At 35.4% G+C, this 16,252-nt stretch overlaps 1 protein-coding gene across 1 annotated transcript; it reads right to left on the bottom strand.

Annotated features, from left to right (window-relative positions):
• Window positions 1-6,536: 6,536 nt before the first annotated feature.
• On the bottom strand, window positions 6,537-15,092 carry LOC126702983 (uncharacterized). Its single transcript, XM_050401865.1, has 6 exons — window positions 14,813-15,092; window positions 12,887-14,207; window positions 10,201-11,140; window positions 9,414-10,015; window positions 7,501-9,335; window positions 6,537-6,938 (listed from the first exon to the last, which is right to left on the bottom strand). The coding sequence occupies exons 2-6, from the start codon at window positions 14,085-14,087 to the stop codon at window positions 6,909-6,911; spliced, it is 4,608 nt and encodes a 1,535-aa protein (XP_050257822.1). The 5' UTR covers window positions 14,088-14,207; window positions 14,813-15,092; the 3' UTR covers window positions 6,537-6,908.
• Between the last annotated feature and the right edge of the window lie 1,160 nt (window positions 15,093-16,252).

The raw sequence follows: 16,252 nt of genomic DNA, 5'->3' as shown, positions 1-16,252 counted from the left end.
TTATTCCTTCGTCGAAGAATTATTCCTCCTCAGACAGCCTTCTCGGATGGTTATGATCGGACCTCACCTCTTTACCTACCAATATGGATTCTTAAGAAGGTGTTTGCTCGTCCTCGGACTATTCATGTCCTCGAGTTGGGTCCCTGGCTCAATATATACATAGATATGTACTCTTGGGCCTATCACCCCTACAGTTATTATGTTGAAAATTTTATTAAAAAGCAATTACGTTTAATAAAATTGTGTTTGATTTGAATAATTGTAAAATGCTTTTTTTTTTTTACATTAAACTAAATTTTAATAGTATAAATATAGAAACAAAAAGTGAATGGTTTCTTATAAATAAATTGTATAAATAAAAATTGACATACATTATAATTCAAATCCATTACGTAAAATTTCAAAATATTAATATTTACCTAATTACAATAACCTATATAATAATAACAAAATACATAATCCTTTCTACATTTTGGCTACAGAAAAATATCCTTGCTACCAAAGATACAATCACCTATATAATAATTTAAATAAAATAAAATAAAACCCTTCCTTCTTTCACCGCTCAGATATCTCTCTAGCCACTTCCCCCTATTATCTCAAAGTGGTTCTTTCCTGGTAAGAAAAGACAAGACATAGTTATGATATGATAACAAGGTATATGAGAAAATATGAAAAAATAATCATTAAATAAAGAAGGCAGAGACCAGAGAGAGAACACAATGAACTAATGTGAATTGGTCTGATTCGATTTTGGAGATAAATCCATTGAGAAAAATGCTTGATGGCTACACTTTTCCTATCAAGATCTATATTTTTCAATGAGCTCGTTAAATAATATTCCTTTATAATAATTTTAATCCTAGACTAACAAAAATTAACTCAACCCTTTTCCACGTAAACCCTTAAATACTTTGTGTATGAAAATGTGTCAATTAAGCAGCAAAGCTCTTGACAAAACAAATAAGAACATAATTATTTGTTTGCACTCCAAATAAGATTATAATTACTTTATTTTTAATCAAATAAGTAGAATTAGATACAATGAATCTGGATTAAGTTATATAACAGCTTGGGCCTTTAGTAGGATTAGGTCTTGATATCTTTAATAGTTACCACTTGGCAAACTATAGTCATAAAGTATCTTAAAGTTTTTACGCCGCGATGGTAACCAATTTGATAAAAAATTATTTAAAAAAAAAATTTAATGGAGTTTTAAATATGAGAAATAACAGAAGACAACATTATTATAAATAAATAAAATTGTTGTTATTTTATGTATTTTAAATTCAATTAACATCTAAATTTTGAATCAAATGCATATTTATTTTCAAACCTAACTTTTTAGTATCCGCTTGAAAGATCTTTTCAAAGTTTCCAAATGGGATCAAAAACTCAATAAAGACTTGAAGGGTTTAAAACTTTGATCACTTTAGTTTAATTTAAAGCCTTCGGACAGCGTGCTGCCATAATTCCAACCAAATCTCTTCTAATTATGCTTATTCTCTCATGACTGATTCTAGGTTTTTTCTTATCTTTTGAGTGGATTCATTGAACCCATTTTAGTATGTAAAACAGTAAAAGTAAAACATCCATTATTTCAATATTTGATTCTAAGTTTTTTTTTTTTTTTTTAAATCTTTTGAGTGGATTCATTGAACCCATCCTAGTATGTAAAAAAATAAAAGTAAAACATCCATTATTTCAATATTTGATGTCAATTTTACTAAATATTAAGTGCCTTGGGCTGGTAGAAACTTAAGGGAGTTCAACTTTAGGGTTAAGGTTTAAGCTTAATTTGGGGGTCTTTATATTCCAATTATAAATTCTTCAAATTGATCATACAAACATGTAATTAAAACCCCATAAGTGATGGGTTCCAGTTAGCTCAATTGGTAAAGTCTCTGATAGTTGAATAAGAGATCTAGAGTTCAATCCCAACCTACACTAAAAACTGATTGGTGTCTTAGTTTGATAATAAAGAATTATCAACAAGAGCGAATGATAGAGGTTGAAACTCTCTCAAAAAAAGAAAAAAACCCATAAGTAATTATTTAAATGCTCAATTTGGAAGTATTTATTCAATGATTAGAATTTTATGCTCCTCCCAATTAGCTCTAACAAAAGTGGGGTTTTTATGTATTATAATTTACAAGCATGTAACTCATGCAAACGCATGGATGCATTTAAAATTAAACATATTTTTTATTATAAAAATATAAATAATTAGTGAAATTATAAATAAAAAAAAATAGCATGTAACACATTATGGATACATTTAAAATTAAACACAAATTTTATCATAAAAATATGAATAAGTAGTCAAATTATTTATAAAAAAAAAATGTAAACGTAATTAATCACATATCAAAATTCTTACCTAAATTTAATACATTATGATCATTTTTTTTTCTAATATTTAATAAGATAAAACGTGTGATGATCTTTGTTATGTGATGATTTTTATTGAGTATATGTGATTGGTTTTTTTTTTTTTTTTTTTTTTTATATTTTTTTAATATTAGATTCTTGGTATTTTGCACTTATTGACTCACTTGGCACAAAAATTAAAAAAATTAAGTGGACATATGGCACAAACTTAAGTGGATAATTATGGCGTGTCCCCATATAAATTTAGACACATGGCGCAAAATTGGATTCTAATTTCAAATTCTAATTGAACTTTCTCTGAATTATGCCTATTAATATATATATATATATATGTGTGTGTGTGTGTGTGTAGGGATAAGGGGTCCAAGAATATATGTTAGGCCTTGGGCCTTGTCTGAAGACATTTAGTGGTTCGAGGACAGATAAACAATAATGAAGATGTGAGACTCAAAACTCCATGAGCAAGCTACGAATGAGAAGGCTGGGGAAGGTCAGACGAGGAGGAGTATCTCCTTAGCTAAGCGAAGTAGAGATCAAAAAGTGTGTTCTGTCATCCAGAGTGACATTCTAGGAAATTCTATTGATAAGGATATGCATTATGAACGTACATGATAATGAGAGCTGAGAAATATCTGAGAGAAAGTTGCTACCACCGCATTGAATGCTCTGTAGCTAACTCTCTGGCTGCATTAATGAGGAAGTGATATTTGAACAATACTTTTCAGCCTTACAGCTACTCCCAAAAACTTCAGGAAGGAGCTAATGGGACAAGGATCAACACTAGCAATCTAATGTACACGTGGAAGGTGGAGATGAAAGAAGGGGGAGAATATAAAACAAAGGGAAAATCCTAAGAAGGGGGGATCGGAGAATTGAGTGAGAAATACTGTAGCAATAAGAACTGTACTTGTAATCAATTTCAAGAACTATATACAAGAACTGATCTCCTCAAACTGTGCCAAGGACAATTTTCTTTAGATAATACCAGTCTATTTTTACTTTATTGTGTATTGGGCTTTTTGGGCCTAGATCTTTTTAACTTTTGGGCTTACGACTCAAATTACGTCCATACAATATATATATATATATATATATATATATATATATATATTTATTTATATATTAGTAAAATTAATGCCTTTTCAATCTAATAATGGTTTAACCAAATTCACTGCTCATACCAAAAAAAAAAAAAAAAAAAATCCAAATTCACTAGGATATTATGGAATCGGGAAATATAATTAGAGTTTTGTAAGTTCAATTTAGTGAAATGATGGTATATTTGAGAGTAATCAAAGAATTGAAATCATTTAGATTAGGACTTAAGACCAAATTTAGGGTTTTTGATGATCTAAGTCCTTTGAACTAAGAGGTTCCTATATGAAATTAAGGTACACAATTTCAGCTTTAAATCTTTTATTTGGCTAGATGGACAAATGATTATGTTTAGGTTTTTTTTTTTTTTTACAAGATAGAAATTCTACTCTATCCTAATCTAAGTGTATATATATGTGTCAAGCTCCCTCTTGGAGACTTGAACCTCAACCCTTACCCCCCACACCCCACAAGCACTTATACTTGTGAAGTAACCATCACACTAAGGATGTGCGGTGGTATGTTTAGTTTTATTATCAAAGGCATTTCTTTTAATTATGGATATTTATGGTCTGTTTGGTAAGAGGATTTAAATATAGTTTTTTGTTTTGCAAACCATAAAATTGTGGGTCTCACACTTATATATTGTTTGATTGATGTTCTCTAAAATCTAAATACAGTTTTCAAAAAATCGTATCTTATTTTTCTTGTTCAAACCTAGATTTTGAAAACAGCTAAGAGGATGTTTTCGAGATACAGAAAACATTTTTAATGGTATAGTTGTAAATAAAATGAAAACAGTGGACCCCATAGTTATGTTAGAACCCCTTTCCCTCTCCCTTGTGTGTGTATGTGTGTTTGTTTCTCAAAAAAAGAATGGGTAATTGTCCCACATTACTTAAGAGAGTGTGTTGTGTGTAGTATAACTTGCCCCACCCTCCCTTAAAAGTTACCATGGCTTTTGAATGAAGTTGTGGTGTGCCTTTGTGTTAGAACCCCTTTCCCTCTCCCTTGTGTGTGTGTGTGTTTGTTTCTCAAAAAAAAAAAAGGGTAATTATCCCACATTGCTTAAGAGAGTGTGTTGTGTGTAGTATAACTTATCCCACCCTCCCTTAAAAGTTACCATGGTTTTTGAATGGAGTTGTAGTGTGCCTTTGTGTTAAAACCCCTTTCCCTCTCCCTTGTGTGTGTGTGTGTGTGTGTTTGTTTCTCAAAAAAAAAAAAAATCTTTATCGTTAAAAAAAATAAAAAATAAATCTCATGCTTCAAATTTGAAACTTATCATTATCCAAAAATAAAAAAAATAAATAAATGAGCTCTATCCTTATCATTATCAACAAATATATATATATATATATATAGATATATATCAAAAATAGAAATGGTCTTCCAAACATCATTTTTTTGTTTTTAGTATTTTGAAAATTGTTTTTAAAAGTGGGCACCAAATAAATATAATCTAAAAATAATTATCTAAAAACTATTTTCAATTTCAATTTTTTGAAAATTTTTTTTATATTGTTTTGAAAACAAAAACAAGAATAGTCCTATCAAACAGGCCTAAAGTTTTAAATTTAAGAACTTACCATTTACTAATAAATGGGGGATTTTGGAGAAAGAGGTATTTTCGTGTGAAGTGATAGACTTAAGTGTAAGATTAAACCTTTTTTTTTTTTTTTTTTTTTTTTGAGAGTAAACGGCAGCAGTGTAAGATTAAACTTATTCTTATTAAGATGCTAGTTATGAATGGCTTTGATGAAAATTGGTTGGTTGTGTGCTCAAGGTAGGTAAGACTTTGCACATATCATGCTTTCCGTTTTGAAATATCACATTTTAATAAATTCTCTATAAACTTGTGGTCCTATTACTTGTTACTTCCCAGTTGTTGGTTTCCCAATATTTGTGAATGCCTTAATAAGATGTTTCCTATAGTTCACGTCATTGAAATCTACAACGTAACACTTATCCTTATTCCTGATACTTTCATATTCGAACAATTGTTATAGGACCTATGTAATATTCTTATATCTTGTGAAAAATAAATATTATATATAAAAAATTATTGTGGTTCTTCTTAAGTACATTCAATCCTATACGACAGAGAACAAACAGAATGAAAAAAGGAGTGAGAGTGAAAGTGGAAAATGTATATAAACACAGGAAATAACTACGATTCTAGGCCCAGTCACAAAAATTAGCCGTGAATAATATCTCTATTGTTATATTCCTCCACCGCTGAGGCATGCAGCCCAAATCAATCATCTTGATTGGGTTCGATTAGGTCAAGATTGTGTTTGTGTTTGTGTCTTGCGTTGATTTTCAATTTATTTTCACACTTTTTTTTTTTTATTGATTCATAGTTATAGGATCATTTGTGTCTTGATTGGATTGTGTGTGAAGGAGCAAATGGGGGTTAGGTGCGAATAGCAAATGGGTCTAGGTGAGAGAGAGAGAGAGAGGAGTAATTGAATATTTTGATTCAGTAAGTCAATATTTCAGTCTAAAAAATTCCTCTACAGGGAACAAACAAACAAACAAACATCCCAATAGAGAGTCTATTCCAGTTTTATGAGCGCTTTCCAAAACTTGGAAAATTTCGGTTGAAGAGTCTGATGGGAATGCTCAAATTCAGTTTATTCAGATTGTACCTGATGACATTTTACAGGTGATATGATCCCCGCTCCGATAACCGTTGCATTTTCTCGGTGCTGCTTATACAACTCAAACACTTACACCATTTCTCAGCCAAAAAAAAAAAAAAAAAACCATTTTCACTGCAACATTTAAGAGAGTAATATAATTTGACAGCGCAAACTTCAAGATAACTGAAAAATTCCATGATATGGATGCTGAAATCATATATTTGAACTGAGATTTCCATGGGTGAACATGACTAACAGATATAAATAGTACGCCACAAGGAGGAGCAGGAAAAAGTGTTAGAATAGACATAATTTTCGGAAATTAGAGAACTTTTTCTTCATTTCTCAAAATACGTTTCCACATCAAAACTTTTTTGCTAATTATTATATAATTGAAAATGAAAGATATTTACTGAGAAATAATTTTATGGATGGGATCATTTACAGAGGGTGTAGAACATTGAATAGACAACAGATGAAGAGAAAACACAATAATTGTATTCCAAGAAACGAAATACATACACCTTTTGCAGCCGCCTCAGGACTCTACTGAGGTTGGAATCCTAATAACCTCTGTCATTAAGTTCATGTCTCCAAAAGCTGCAATGTTTTCCTTGCACTAGCAATGGCAAACTTCACAAAGTACTGACCTAAAAGATGCCAGCAGAAAACTCCCCATCTAAACCCTGGAACTCTTAACAAAACTATCATAATGCTGCGTTGCAAGTCTAACCAAGATCTTCTACCATAGCAAGCTGGAATCACGGCTCACATGAACTTCTACACCTTGACATACTTATCAACATAGCCCTGCAAGACATGTTTAGAGATTCGTTGATAAGTATGAAATTTTTGATTGAAGTATCATAGAAGCACATAATTATACATCAATGCTTTTTGATAATTATACATAAATCAATATTTCAATCAGAACAAAAAAGTAGAGAATAAAATTCATTTTCTACATAGAACCTTCAATTTTATAGATACAATCATCAAAGCCTACCTTCTTGGCCCCCAAAAAAAGATGTGTGTGTTTGTGTGTGTGTGAGAGAGAGAGAGAGAGAGAGAGAGCACATGCGCATAACTTGGAGCTCCATAAGCACCTCGCTTGAGTGCACTCATGAGTGGAACCTAACAAGTCCTTGTTCTAAATAAAGGTAATGCCATGCCACACTTCATAATATCTAAGAACATAAGAATTCAGTTAAAGTTCATAAAGACTCTATTTTCTGAGTCTATTTTCTGTTTCACAACACATACTTCATACATCTATAGGGCAAGAATGCAGATGAAAATAAAAGTTTGGATGGGCATGAATATATCTATCAGAATCTAAGTCTACAAATAGAAGCCAGAAAAGAGGAATTACCATCACAAGTTTCGTCAGTTTCCTCTGTGATGAGTCAATATATTGATCTATCTTTGTCTGAGACTTGGGTATCTGGTGGCTCTTCATGGCTCCAGAAACCTTATCAACAGTCTTCTTCACAATGGTCTTAAATGCCTCCTTGCTCATATTACCTTGTCGCCATGACGGCTTAAGAACCTCTTTTACGAAATCTGCAACGGCAATCTTGAAAAGTTTCATTGATCTGGAATCCTTGCTCTTCTTGCTCTTCCCCGAGGACTTAATTTGGTCAATCTCAATTTCACCCTGAGTCATGTTTGGTAAATTAAGAGGATCACTTGGGCTATCATTTTCAACAGCACCCACTTCTGCATCTGCTGTCTCACCATATTCATCATTATCGAGGGATGTAGTTGAAGCAACAGCCCCAACCTCTTTGTGCTTCTCTTCCACATCCAGTGGCTTGCGGGTACCACTGAGCCTTAATATGGTGTCAGAGTCACCAGTAAGTTCCTGCTTTTGACCATGATCATATTTCCTCTGAGATTTTGATGATGGCTCAATGCTGTCAAAAAGTGGATCATACTGGTCACCACCTGACCTAGGCAAAATCTGCCTAACTGCTTTGGTGGAACTTGGGGAGGAAGTTGTCTGTCTTGATGTGACACTGCCTAAACCTACCCCATCAACTGGCAGATGGCTCAAATTTAATGAACTATCATATTTACTAGAATAGGGTGTGTCCTTTTCTTGCTTAAATACATCAGAACTGAATTTGGTGCTCAGTGGCTGCTCAAAAGTAGATGCATAGGGATTATAATGAGCAGAAATTCTTGAACCACCAAAATCAGGAAGTTGAGATGACTTCCCATCCGCAAGATCTGGGGTGTATCTGGACGCAGAACCAGTCGTTCCAGGCACACCCAAAATGCTATCAGTTGCGGGGTATTGCAAACCATATGGTGGCTGTTGCTGCTGTGAATAAGGATGAATCTGGGAAGATGACTTCATATGTTCACCAGGAAGCAAATTGTCACCAGAAAAAGGTTGCATTTGGTTTGTAAATAATTTATGTGAGGAGGGCATAGGTTGAGAGTGCATATTGCCAGGAGCAAAGGAGCTTGAAGAAATTAAATCCGGGTTGCCCATAGGTGGTGGGTTTGATCTAAAATCTTCCGCATACAAGAGAGGTCGCTGAGGCTCCTGCCCTGGAGGATGGGTTTGATAAGGAAATTCGCCAACCTGCACATAATAGGGCATATTGCTAGGGTAGTGCCTTACTGAAGTCTGAGAACCAAAGGCGAGCACATGACTCTCCTGAAATTGTGAAGAAACACCCGTTGTGGCAGTTCCTGCATTAGAAGTTGAATCATACATTGGTCGTGGAGGCGGTGGTGGCAAGGAAGTCCAAGAAGACATTGGCGGTACAGAATATTGAGAATGTTGGCTGGGTAATGGAGCTTGATAAGGATGAAAACTTTCCCCAGGAGCAGATTGAAATGGAAAGGGTGCACTCTGTGGTATCAAATAGTTCGGCGGCTGTGGCATATGCACAGAATTTACACCTTGTGAGACTGGAGGAGGATGTGACTCAGAAGGATGATGTGGTAAACCCATAGCAGAAATACTAGGAGACGACTCTTTAGGGGCCAGCGGTTGCGATGGGAACTGTTCAGATGAAAGCGGTAGGCTGATAGAACTTGTCTCAGGGCCTGGCTGAGTTGATGTTTTCATATTCGGAAAAGGTTCCCTGGTTGAAAACTTATTAGAGGAAGTCATGGATGTAAGATCTGGTGGTGAATCAGATAACGAAGAGTCATCCATCAATTGTGATGGGCAATCAGCATTTTGAAGCCCTGGAACAGAAAGATTGAATTGAGATTGCTGAGTCACTAAATTTTCCATAGATGAATGTACATAATGAGAGGTATTACCTTGTGACTTCAGGGCTTCAGCATCGCTTACAGACTGAGAGGGAAAACCATCTACTGACAATGGTTGACAAGAGTCCACTGCTCCCTGATGATTCTCACCATCAGGAATGTCAGTTGTAGGCTGCTCGGGCTTTTCTTGAACAAAATGCATTTCCTGCACCTTAGCAGAGACCTCTGCAGAACTCTCAGAGTTAATGGCATCAGAATTGAATATTCGGCCATCATTATCCAAAATACCAGATTGCTTAGCACCCCTAATAGTTTCTTCACAGGGCTGCATCTCCTGGCTCTTGAATGCTTCATGCTCAGGATTAGATACTTCTACTGAGATAATATTGTTATCTTCTCGAAACTTAGAATTCTTTGCACTAGGAGGACCATCCGGATACTGTTGTTTGCTTTTTTGGTGCCTTGATCCACTGGTCCTCTCAGATTCATTGTGCATAAATCGACAGGAGGCTCCACGATAACACCTTCCTCGGCGGAAGTCAAAGCATTCTGGAATCTGACCCTTGCCTCGTCTAAGATTTTCAGCACTGTTCTCACCTGCACGCCTAGATAGGGGAGACCTGCTCCTACTTCTTCGCTTCCTAGGAGACCAGCTGAAATACAGCCAAAAGTAAAATCAAAATTTCCACAGTTCATGGCCTGTAGAAGATTATGACATAATTACAAATTAAGAGCCAACAAGCAAAGTAAATATCCTATAGCCTAATATTCTAAACCACAAACAGTAAGTATTCAGCCAATTGCTTTAATCATTATGCACACAAAATGCACCAAATACCTGCGAGATCGGCTTCGCCTCTCCCTTCTCCTACGTGGACTCCTCCTCCTCCTCCTATCTACAGGAGATTGGCTCCGGCTCCGGCTCCGGCTCCTGCTTCTACCTCTCTTATTATGCCTCCGAGTGTAGCGGGAATCCTCATTGTCACTGTCAGTACCACCTTCCTTGATCAATCTCCCAAATTCATCTACTTTTAAAGGAGCAGATTCAAGCTTTTCTTTTTTCTCTTTATTTTTCTTTTTAGACATAGCACCCTTAGAAACATCATTACCAGCACTGCCTGGGTCATCTTTTTCCCGGACAGCCTCAAGAGAAACAGCATGGCTAATAGACACTTTATTTTTATGGTTATAGTCAACATGTTCATCAGTTGTCCCACTTGAGATAGATGCTGCACCAGTATCCTTAACCTCTTTTTGCAAATATGGTAATATTTCAGGAGCCTTGTAGGGCATGTTGGATTTAGAAAGCAATCCAGAACCCTTTTTAATTCTGGAGGAACTCTTGGACTCATCTGTCCCCAGATTACAACCAGCATCTCTATGGGAATTTGCAGCACCATCTGTAACTGATGATGAGAGCATCAAAGGACTACCAACTTCACGCCGGGGCTCACCATCATTTTCTGAGCTGTCATCAGAAGCATAGTCTTGTAGAAGTCTGAATGGGCTACCACCTTTGATTACTTCACTAGAACACTTGTCAGAATTTATAGCTACGGCAGCTGCAGAAGCCTTGGATGACCTCATATCATCTAAAGACCCAGAGCGAGTCACCTTTACAGAAGAGGCATCCGTCATTGGGCTGCCTTCGGCTATACTATGTAGCACATGTAATTGCTCTTTCACATCAAGCTTCTTGTGGATCAGATCATACTCATTGTTCAATCCTTCAATTGAGTGATTAACTCCCTGGTCTTTGTCAGCCTGGGTGAAATCATCTTAAACCACCCATAAAAAGATTACCAAAAGAATCAGCTGGTACTGCTCACGGATCCTCAATCACAGACTCAATAGACTCAAAAAAATTAAGTAACAAGTTTGACAGACTATTGTTTTCTCCTAATCAACAAAATTTTTAACCCAAATGCCGTCATCAAAAGCAACACAATTATCAATTCAAATAAAAACATAATATGGAGATCGGAGAGTCAGAACCCGATCAATATGGAACAGCCAAAAAGAACACAATCCATTGAGATAAAACAACTTAAGTATTATGAGTATAACTAATTTGAAAAGGATAAAGCTGAAGAAAATAAAAAACCAAACAAACAAAAAATGCTAAACATTAGATAGGTATGATAACCTATGTCTTATTACAAGAAAGCCAGAATCCAGACAAGGATCCTTGGTCTAAACTCTTCTGGAAAAGAACCTTACAACAACCATGTGCCTACAAGCAAACCTGTATATTAAAGGCCTTTACAAATGATACTTTTCCAATAAGTGAACCAAATACCCAATATAGAAAGAGGTGCAGAATTGAGTTACAGTTCATCCAACCCATTCATCAAATGGAGGACATACTTCTCATTAAGTATTACTATCTTCTGGTTTGTTGGGATAATTGATCACTGGTCTCTTTGGAGGTGAGTACCAAAAAGTTTCTTATAATGATTTCAAGCAGCTAAGATTTCTATGTCGATGTGCAGGTTTTCTACAATGGCATAATTCTATTCTATTTTTTTCTTTTTCTTTTTTAATAATTCAATAGTTGGGGGTGGGGGGGATTTGAACCCTAGATGTCTCGTTTAGAAACACCAGGAGGTGCCACCAGGAGCTACAAGGACCTTGACATAATTCTATTCTTATATTTCAGTATGAGTGCACTCCTGTATATCATATGTCCATTTTACACAACCAAAATCTAGAAACTTGAAAATTATGTTAATGAAATTAATTATCAGAAATAATGTATTGCAGAAGCCCAGCCAGCCCACTGCACAAAATTTGATGCATCACACATTCACACTGCAGAATAAAATGCATATTGTAAACAATTCAGTTATAGTTTTTTTTTTTTTTTAAACAGTGTTGGGAAACTGAAAGAAACTTTCATATCCAATGTCTAAAAAGATTGGGAGACTCCGAGATAGAAAATGAATGAGAATAAAATAGACATTTAACTCAGATGAAGAGGCAAAAACTTATTCCTATTTATTCAATGTCATCTCCCATTCAATCACCCAATTCACTTAAGAAGTTGCTTTCCTTGTGGGAGGAGGAAGTGCCACTAGAGCCAAAGCCCATTGGCTGAAGACAATGACCAGTACTTTTGGCATTAAGATCCTCTAGAGTTCTTAGCATAGAGTTTCTGAAATCATATCCATCCATTTTAAAATGAGTGGATTGGATTTTGCCACACCATCAACATTTAAATGAAAATTTACTATCATCATTTGGGTATCTATTTAAATTATTGAGGATGTGGCCAAATCCAATCCACTCATTTCAAAATTGATGGATAGGATTTTAGGAAATTCCCGGTGGAGTTGCCCTAAAAACTCTTGAAGATCTTAATCCACATTTATGACACATGACACGATAGACAATCATGTCAAACGTTAAAGTTAAGCAAGGGGAGTTATGATGCATATAATACACACATCATGCAATCACATGCTAATAGACATACAAATCTTGTAATAATACTGGGAAGCAGAATCATGATCAGTCACACCTACCTTCCATCTCCATGTCAGAATCAGAAGGTGAATCACATCCAGCACCAACCTTCAGATGTTCAGATTGCATTGAAGACTCGATTTTTAAAGTACTCGATGATGAGACACCTTGCCCTTCAGGAATTTTATATTCCAAGACGCATTTCTTCTTCATCCACAGGAAATACTCGTGAGCGATTGCAGCTTCACTTCCTGACTCACCACCAAATAAAAATGCAAACTCTGGATTCCTAGCTTCTTTATGACGGGTCAAATCTTCAATACCATTACCATTTTTAGCAATAAGCTGGCACAAACCTTCAATATTTTGAACAACTTTTTCTTCTGTTGGCTTAGGCGGAGGTGAAGGAAGATCCAATATGGCACTTCCAGTTGATGACACACCATCTCTTGCTAGAAGGCCCACCTCACATCCACTTCCACCTTCATGATTTCGATAGCCATCCTGGGCAGATGTATCATGTCTAACCTTATTGGGAATAGAAGATGAAGTAAGGGAAGAGGTTAGCGGTGGTGGAGAAGGTGGAATAGGTGGTGGAGAAGATGGTGGGGGTGGGGGAACCATGGAAGATGCATAACTGGAAAAACCAGAAGTAGAAGGAGGAGGTGGAGGTGACGACATTTGCTGAAGACCCTGCACAGCACTAGGCTGCCGTGGTGGTGGATGAAGAGGAGCTCTATACAATGTCTGTCCATGTGGAGGAGGAGGAGGAGGAGGAGGAGGTAATACTCTAGGAGGAGGCGGGGCCTGTAAGATTTCTGAGCGAGGAGGACCAGGAGGAGGAGGGGGAGGGGGAGGAGGTACTGTTGGTGGAGCATGATGCACATTCTGTGTCCCTAAATGCAATTGATGTTGTGAAGTCTGTTGAGTACTTGAGTATGTAACAGGCAATGGGGCGCTTCCTTGAATTTGTAAATAAGGTTGACCTGTGTTCAGCATCCCACCAGGTGGACCTTGATGCATTGCGGAAAGTGGGGCAGGAGGACCATGCTGATGATATATATGGGGGCCTGGGTTACCTACATGAGGTCGGACGGTAGGAGGAGCTTGTTGATTTATAGGAGGGGGTGGAGCAGGCGGCCCTTGTTGGAAATGGGGGGGAGGTGGAGGCGGAGCCAATGGGCGCTGTGAGTATGCAGGTGGCATGGGTGTGTTAGGACCTTGCCCAAACTGAGGACCATAATTCCCTTGTCCATACATCTCATATATCACAACTTAAAAATGACAATCCAAGGAGCACTTAGATTACTGAGACTTTCTCAGACAAAAACCCAATTTTTGCCCAGGTCAAATCCTCAACCCATCCATTTGCACAATATCCTGTAGAACAATATAAAAAAAAAAAAACTCAATAAAATCATATTGAGAACCAATCAGTACCTACTACAATGCTAGCATATAATAATGCAAACTACACTCACAAACTTATTCAAATTGTAATTAAAATCCAATGCATCAATTTACAAAAGCAATATAACTTTTTAAAAACCATATATCAAAATTTAAAAAAAAAAAATTCCCATCTTTCACTCTCAGCTCTCAAACATCCTTGAATAACCAAACTCCAATCAAACAAAAATTCATTTCTCGAGTCGAAATTATCCTAAATGAAAACCCCATTACTCAAAATGTATCATTCCTATAATAAACTAATACAAAACATTCAAATAAATAAATAAAAACAATGAATAACTCCTAATGCTCAGTTTCAATTATTACTCCATAAAAAAGCGTCAAACTGTGTTAATTCCAATACAAAAAATTGAAGTACCAATTGGCATAAACCATAGTTAAAAAAATACATTCAGTAAATTTCAAAATTCTCACTTTCCCACTTCTTCCTAAACTTTTCCCATCAACCAAACAGAATAACAAGCAAAAAAGAAAAAAAAAATCATTGAAAATTTGTTTCAAAAAAATCTTACCTTAAAAGGAACAAAAAAAAAAATCAAAATTAGGCAAGAACTAGGTTGTGCGGTAATAAGAAAGAGATGAATTTGAGAAAGACGTCGCTTAGCGAAGCTTGGAGGGCCTGAGAGTAAACCCTAGAATTTGGGAAATTGAAAATCTCTGTGTGGGGTTTGGTTTTTTTTTCTGAGAGTCAAGAGTGAGAGTGAGGATGAGGCCTTCTTATTTTATAAACCCTAAAAAACAAAGTTTTTTTTTTTTTTTTTGTTTGTGTGTGTTTGTGAGAACGTTTGTATTATTTTGATTCCGAGGTTTCTAAACTCTGCGTAAGAATAAAGAAAACTGAACATAACTAAAAAAGAACTTTCTCAACCAAAAAAAAAAATTAAAAATAAAAAGATAATTAGATATAATTTTTTTTTTTTTTTTTTTACTTTTTACTTTTTGGAATCCAAAAATACAACACAAATGAATTTTACAAATATTTTTCGACTTCGCCAATAATTGTATGTAGGACATACGTCACTTCAATTAGTTGGATGAGTGGTCTTGTGCAATTGCTCAATTTTCTATCATTAAAATTTTACCATCTTCATTTTATAACTTTTTTTTTTTTTTTTTTATCCAATGGTTGGGATTGAAAGTTTATTTTTTCAACTATTAATTTCAGTTATTGAGAGCAATTGCACCAAGTGCACATGATCTTGGTGATGGTTTTATTACCTTGTAAATTGACATGGAATGAATGATTTCCTACACGATGATGATAATGTCATTGATTTTTCTTCTCTGGACAGAGCTAGTTCTACAAACTAAGATCTTGGTGATGGTTTTGTTACCTTAAACACACTATTCAAAGTTGTTAGTGTAGGTGTGTGTTCAAAACACTTTGTTCATTGTTGAGAGTCCCACTTTGGTTAGGAGTGAGCATTGTTTTGTGTTTTCGGACAATTTTTAACTTGAAAGATATCTTAAGATAGTGGACCTAGTATTGGACTTGAGCTTATTCATATCACACGTGTTTGTAAGGTCCATTAGTTTGCCTGTTGGGTTTAGCTTACTTATTAAGCTAACCCATTATTCTAGTAATTTCAGTTGGCTTATTTAACACACCTCATAGCATATTTTATTACTCTCATGTTCTATTATGCTCTTTCCTTCTTCTCTCAACATTTTTTTTTTGTGTGATCTACACTCTTGGGTCTGGGCAATCTTTAATTGCAAGTAAGGAAAGACATATTAGGTGTTGTTCTTAAATCTTCATGATTGGAAGTGCGTCCATCTCGAAAAATGATGCTATAGTTTAATTTTGAGGGGTTGTTTGGCCGAGAGTCATTCATACCGAGTTCTACTTCAAGTGGCACAGATCAATTTTTAAGAACAATGCTTTCACGTGATTCTATAGTTTTGTAAGATATTTTTAAACTCTATTTTAAACTATATTATTGCTATATTTA

This window comes from Quercus robur, chromosome 10 (assembly GCF_932294415.1).
Source record: "Quercus robur chromosome 10, dhQueRobu3.1, whole genome shotgun sequence".
Lineage (NCBI taxonomy): Eukaryota > Viridiplantae > Streptophyta > Magnoliopsida > Fagales > Fagaceae > Quercus > Quercus robur.
This window is presented reverse-complemented; position numbering and strand designations above follow the sequence as displayed.

Excerpts from the sequence above, each read along its gene's own strand:
- LOC126702983 (XM_050401865.1), bottom strand. The coding sequence starts at position 14,087 with ATGTATGGACAAGGGAATTATGGTCCTCAGTTTGGGCAAGGTCCTAAC. Across the intron at positions 11,141-12,886 it reads TTCTGACATGGAGATGGAAG|ATGATTTCACCCAGGCTGAC; the intron begins GTAGGTGTGACT and ends GGGTGGTTTAAG. Across the intron at positions 6,939-7,500 it reads AACTGACGAAACTTGTGATG|GGCTATGTTGATAAGTATGT; the intron begins GTAATTCCTCTT and ends CATGTCTTGCAG.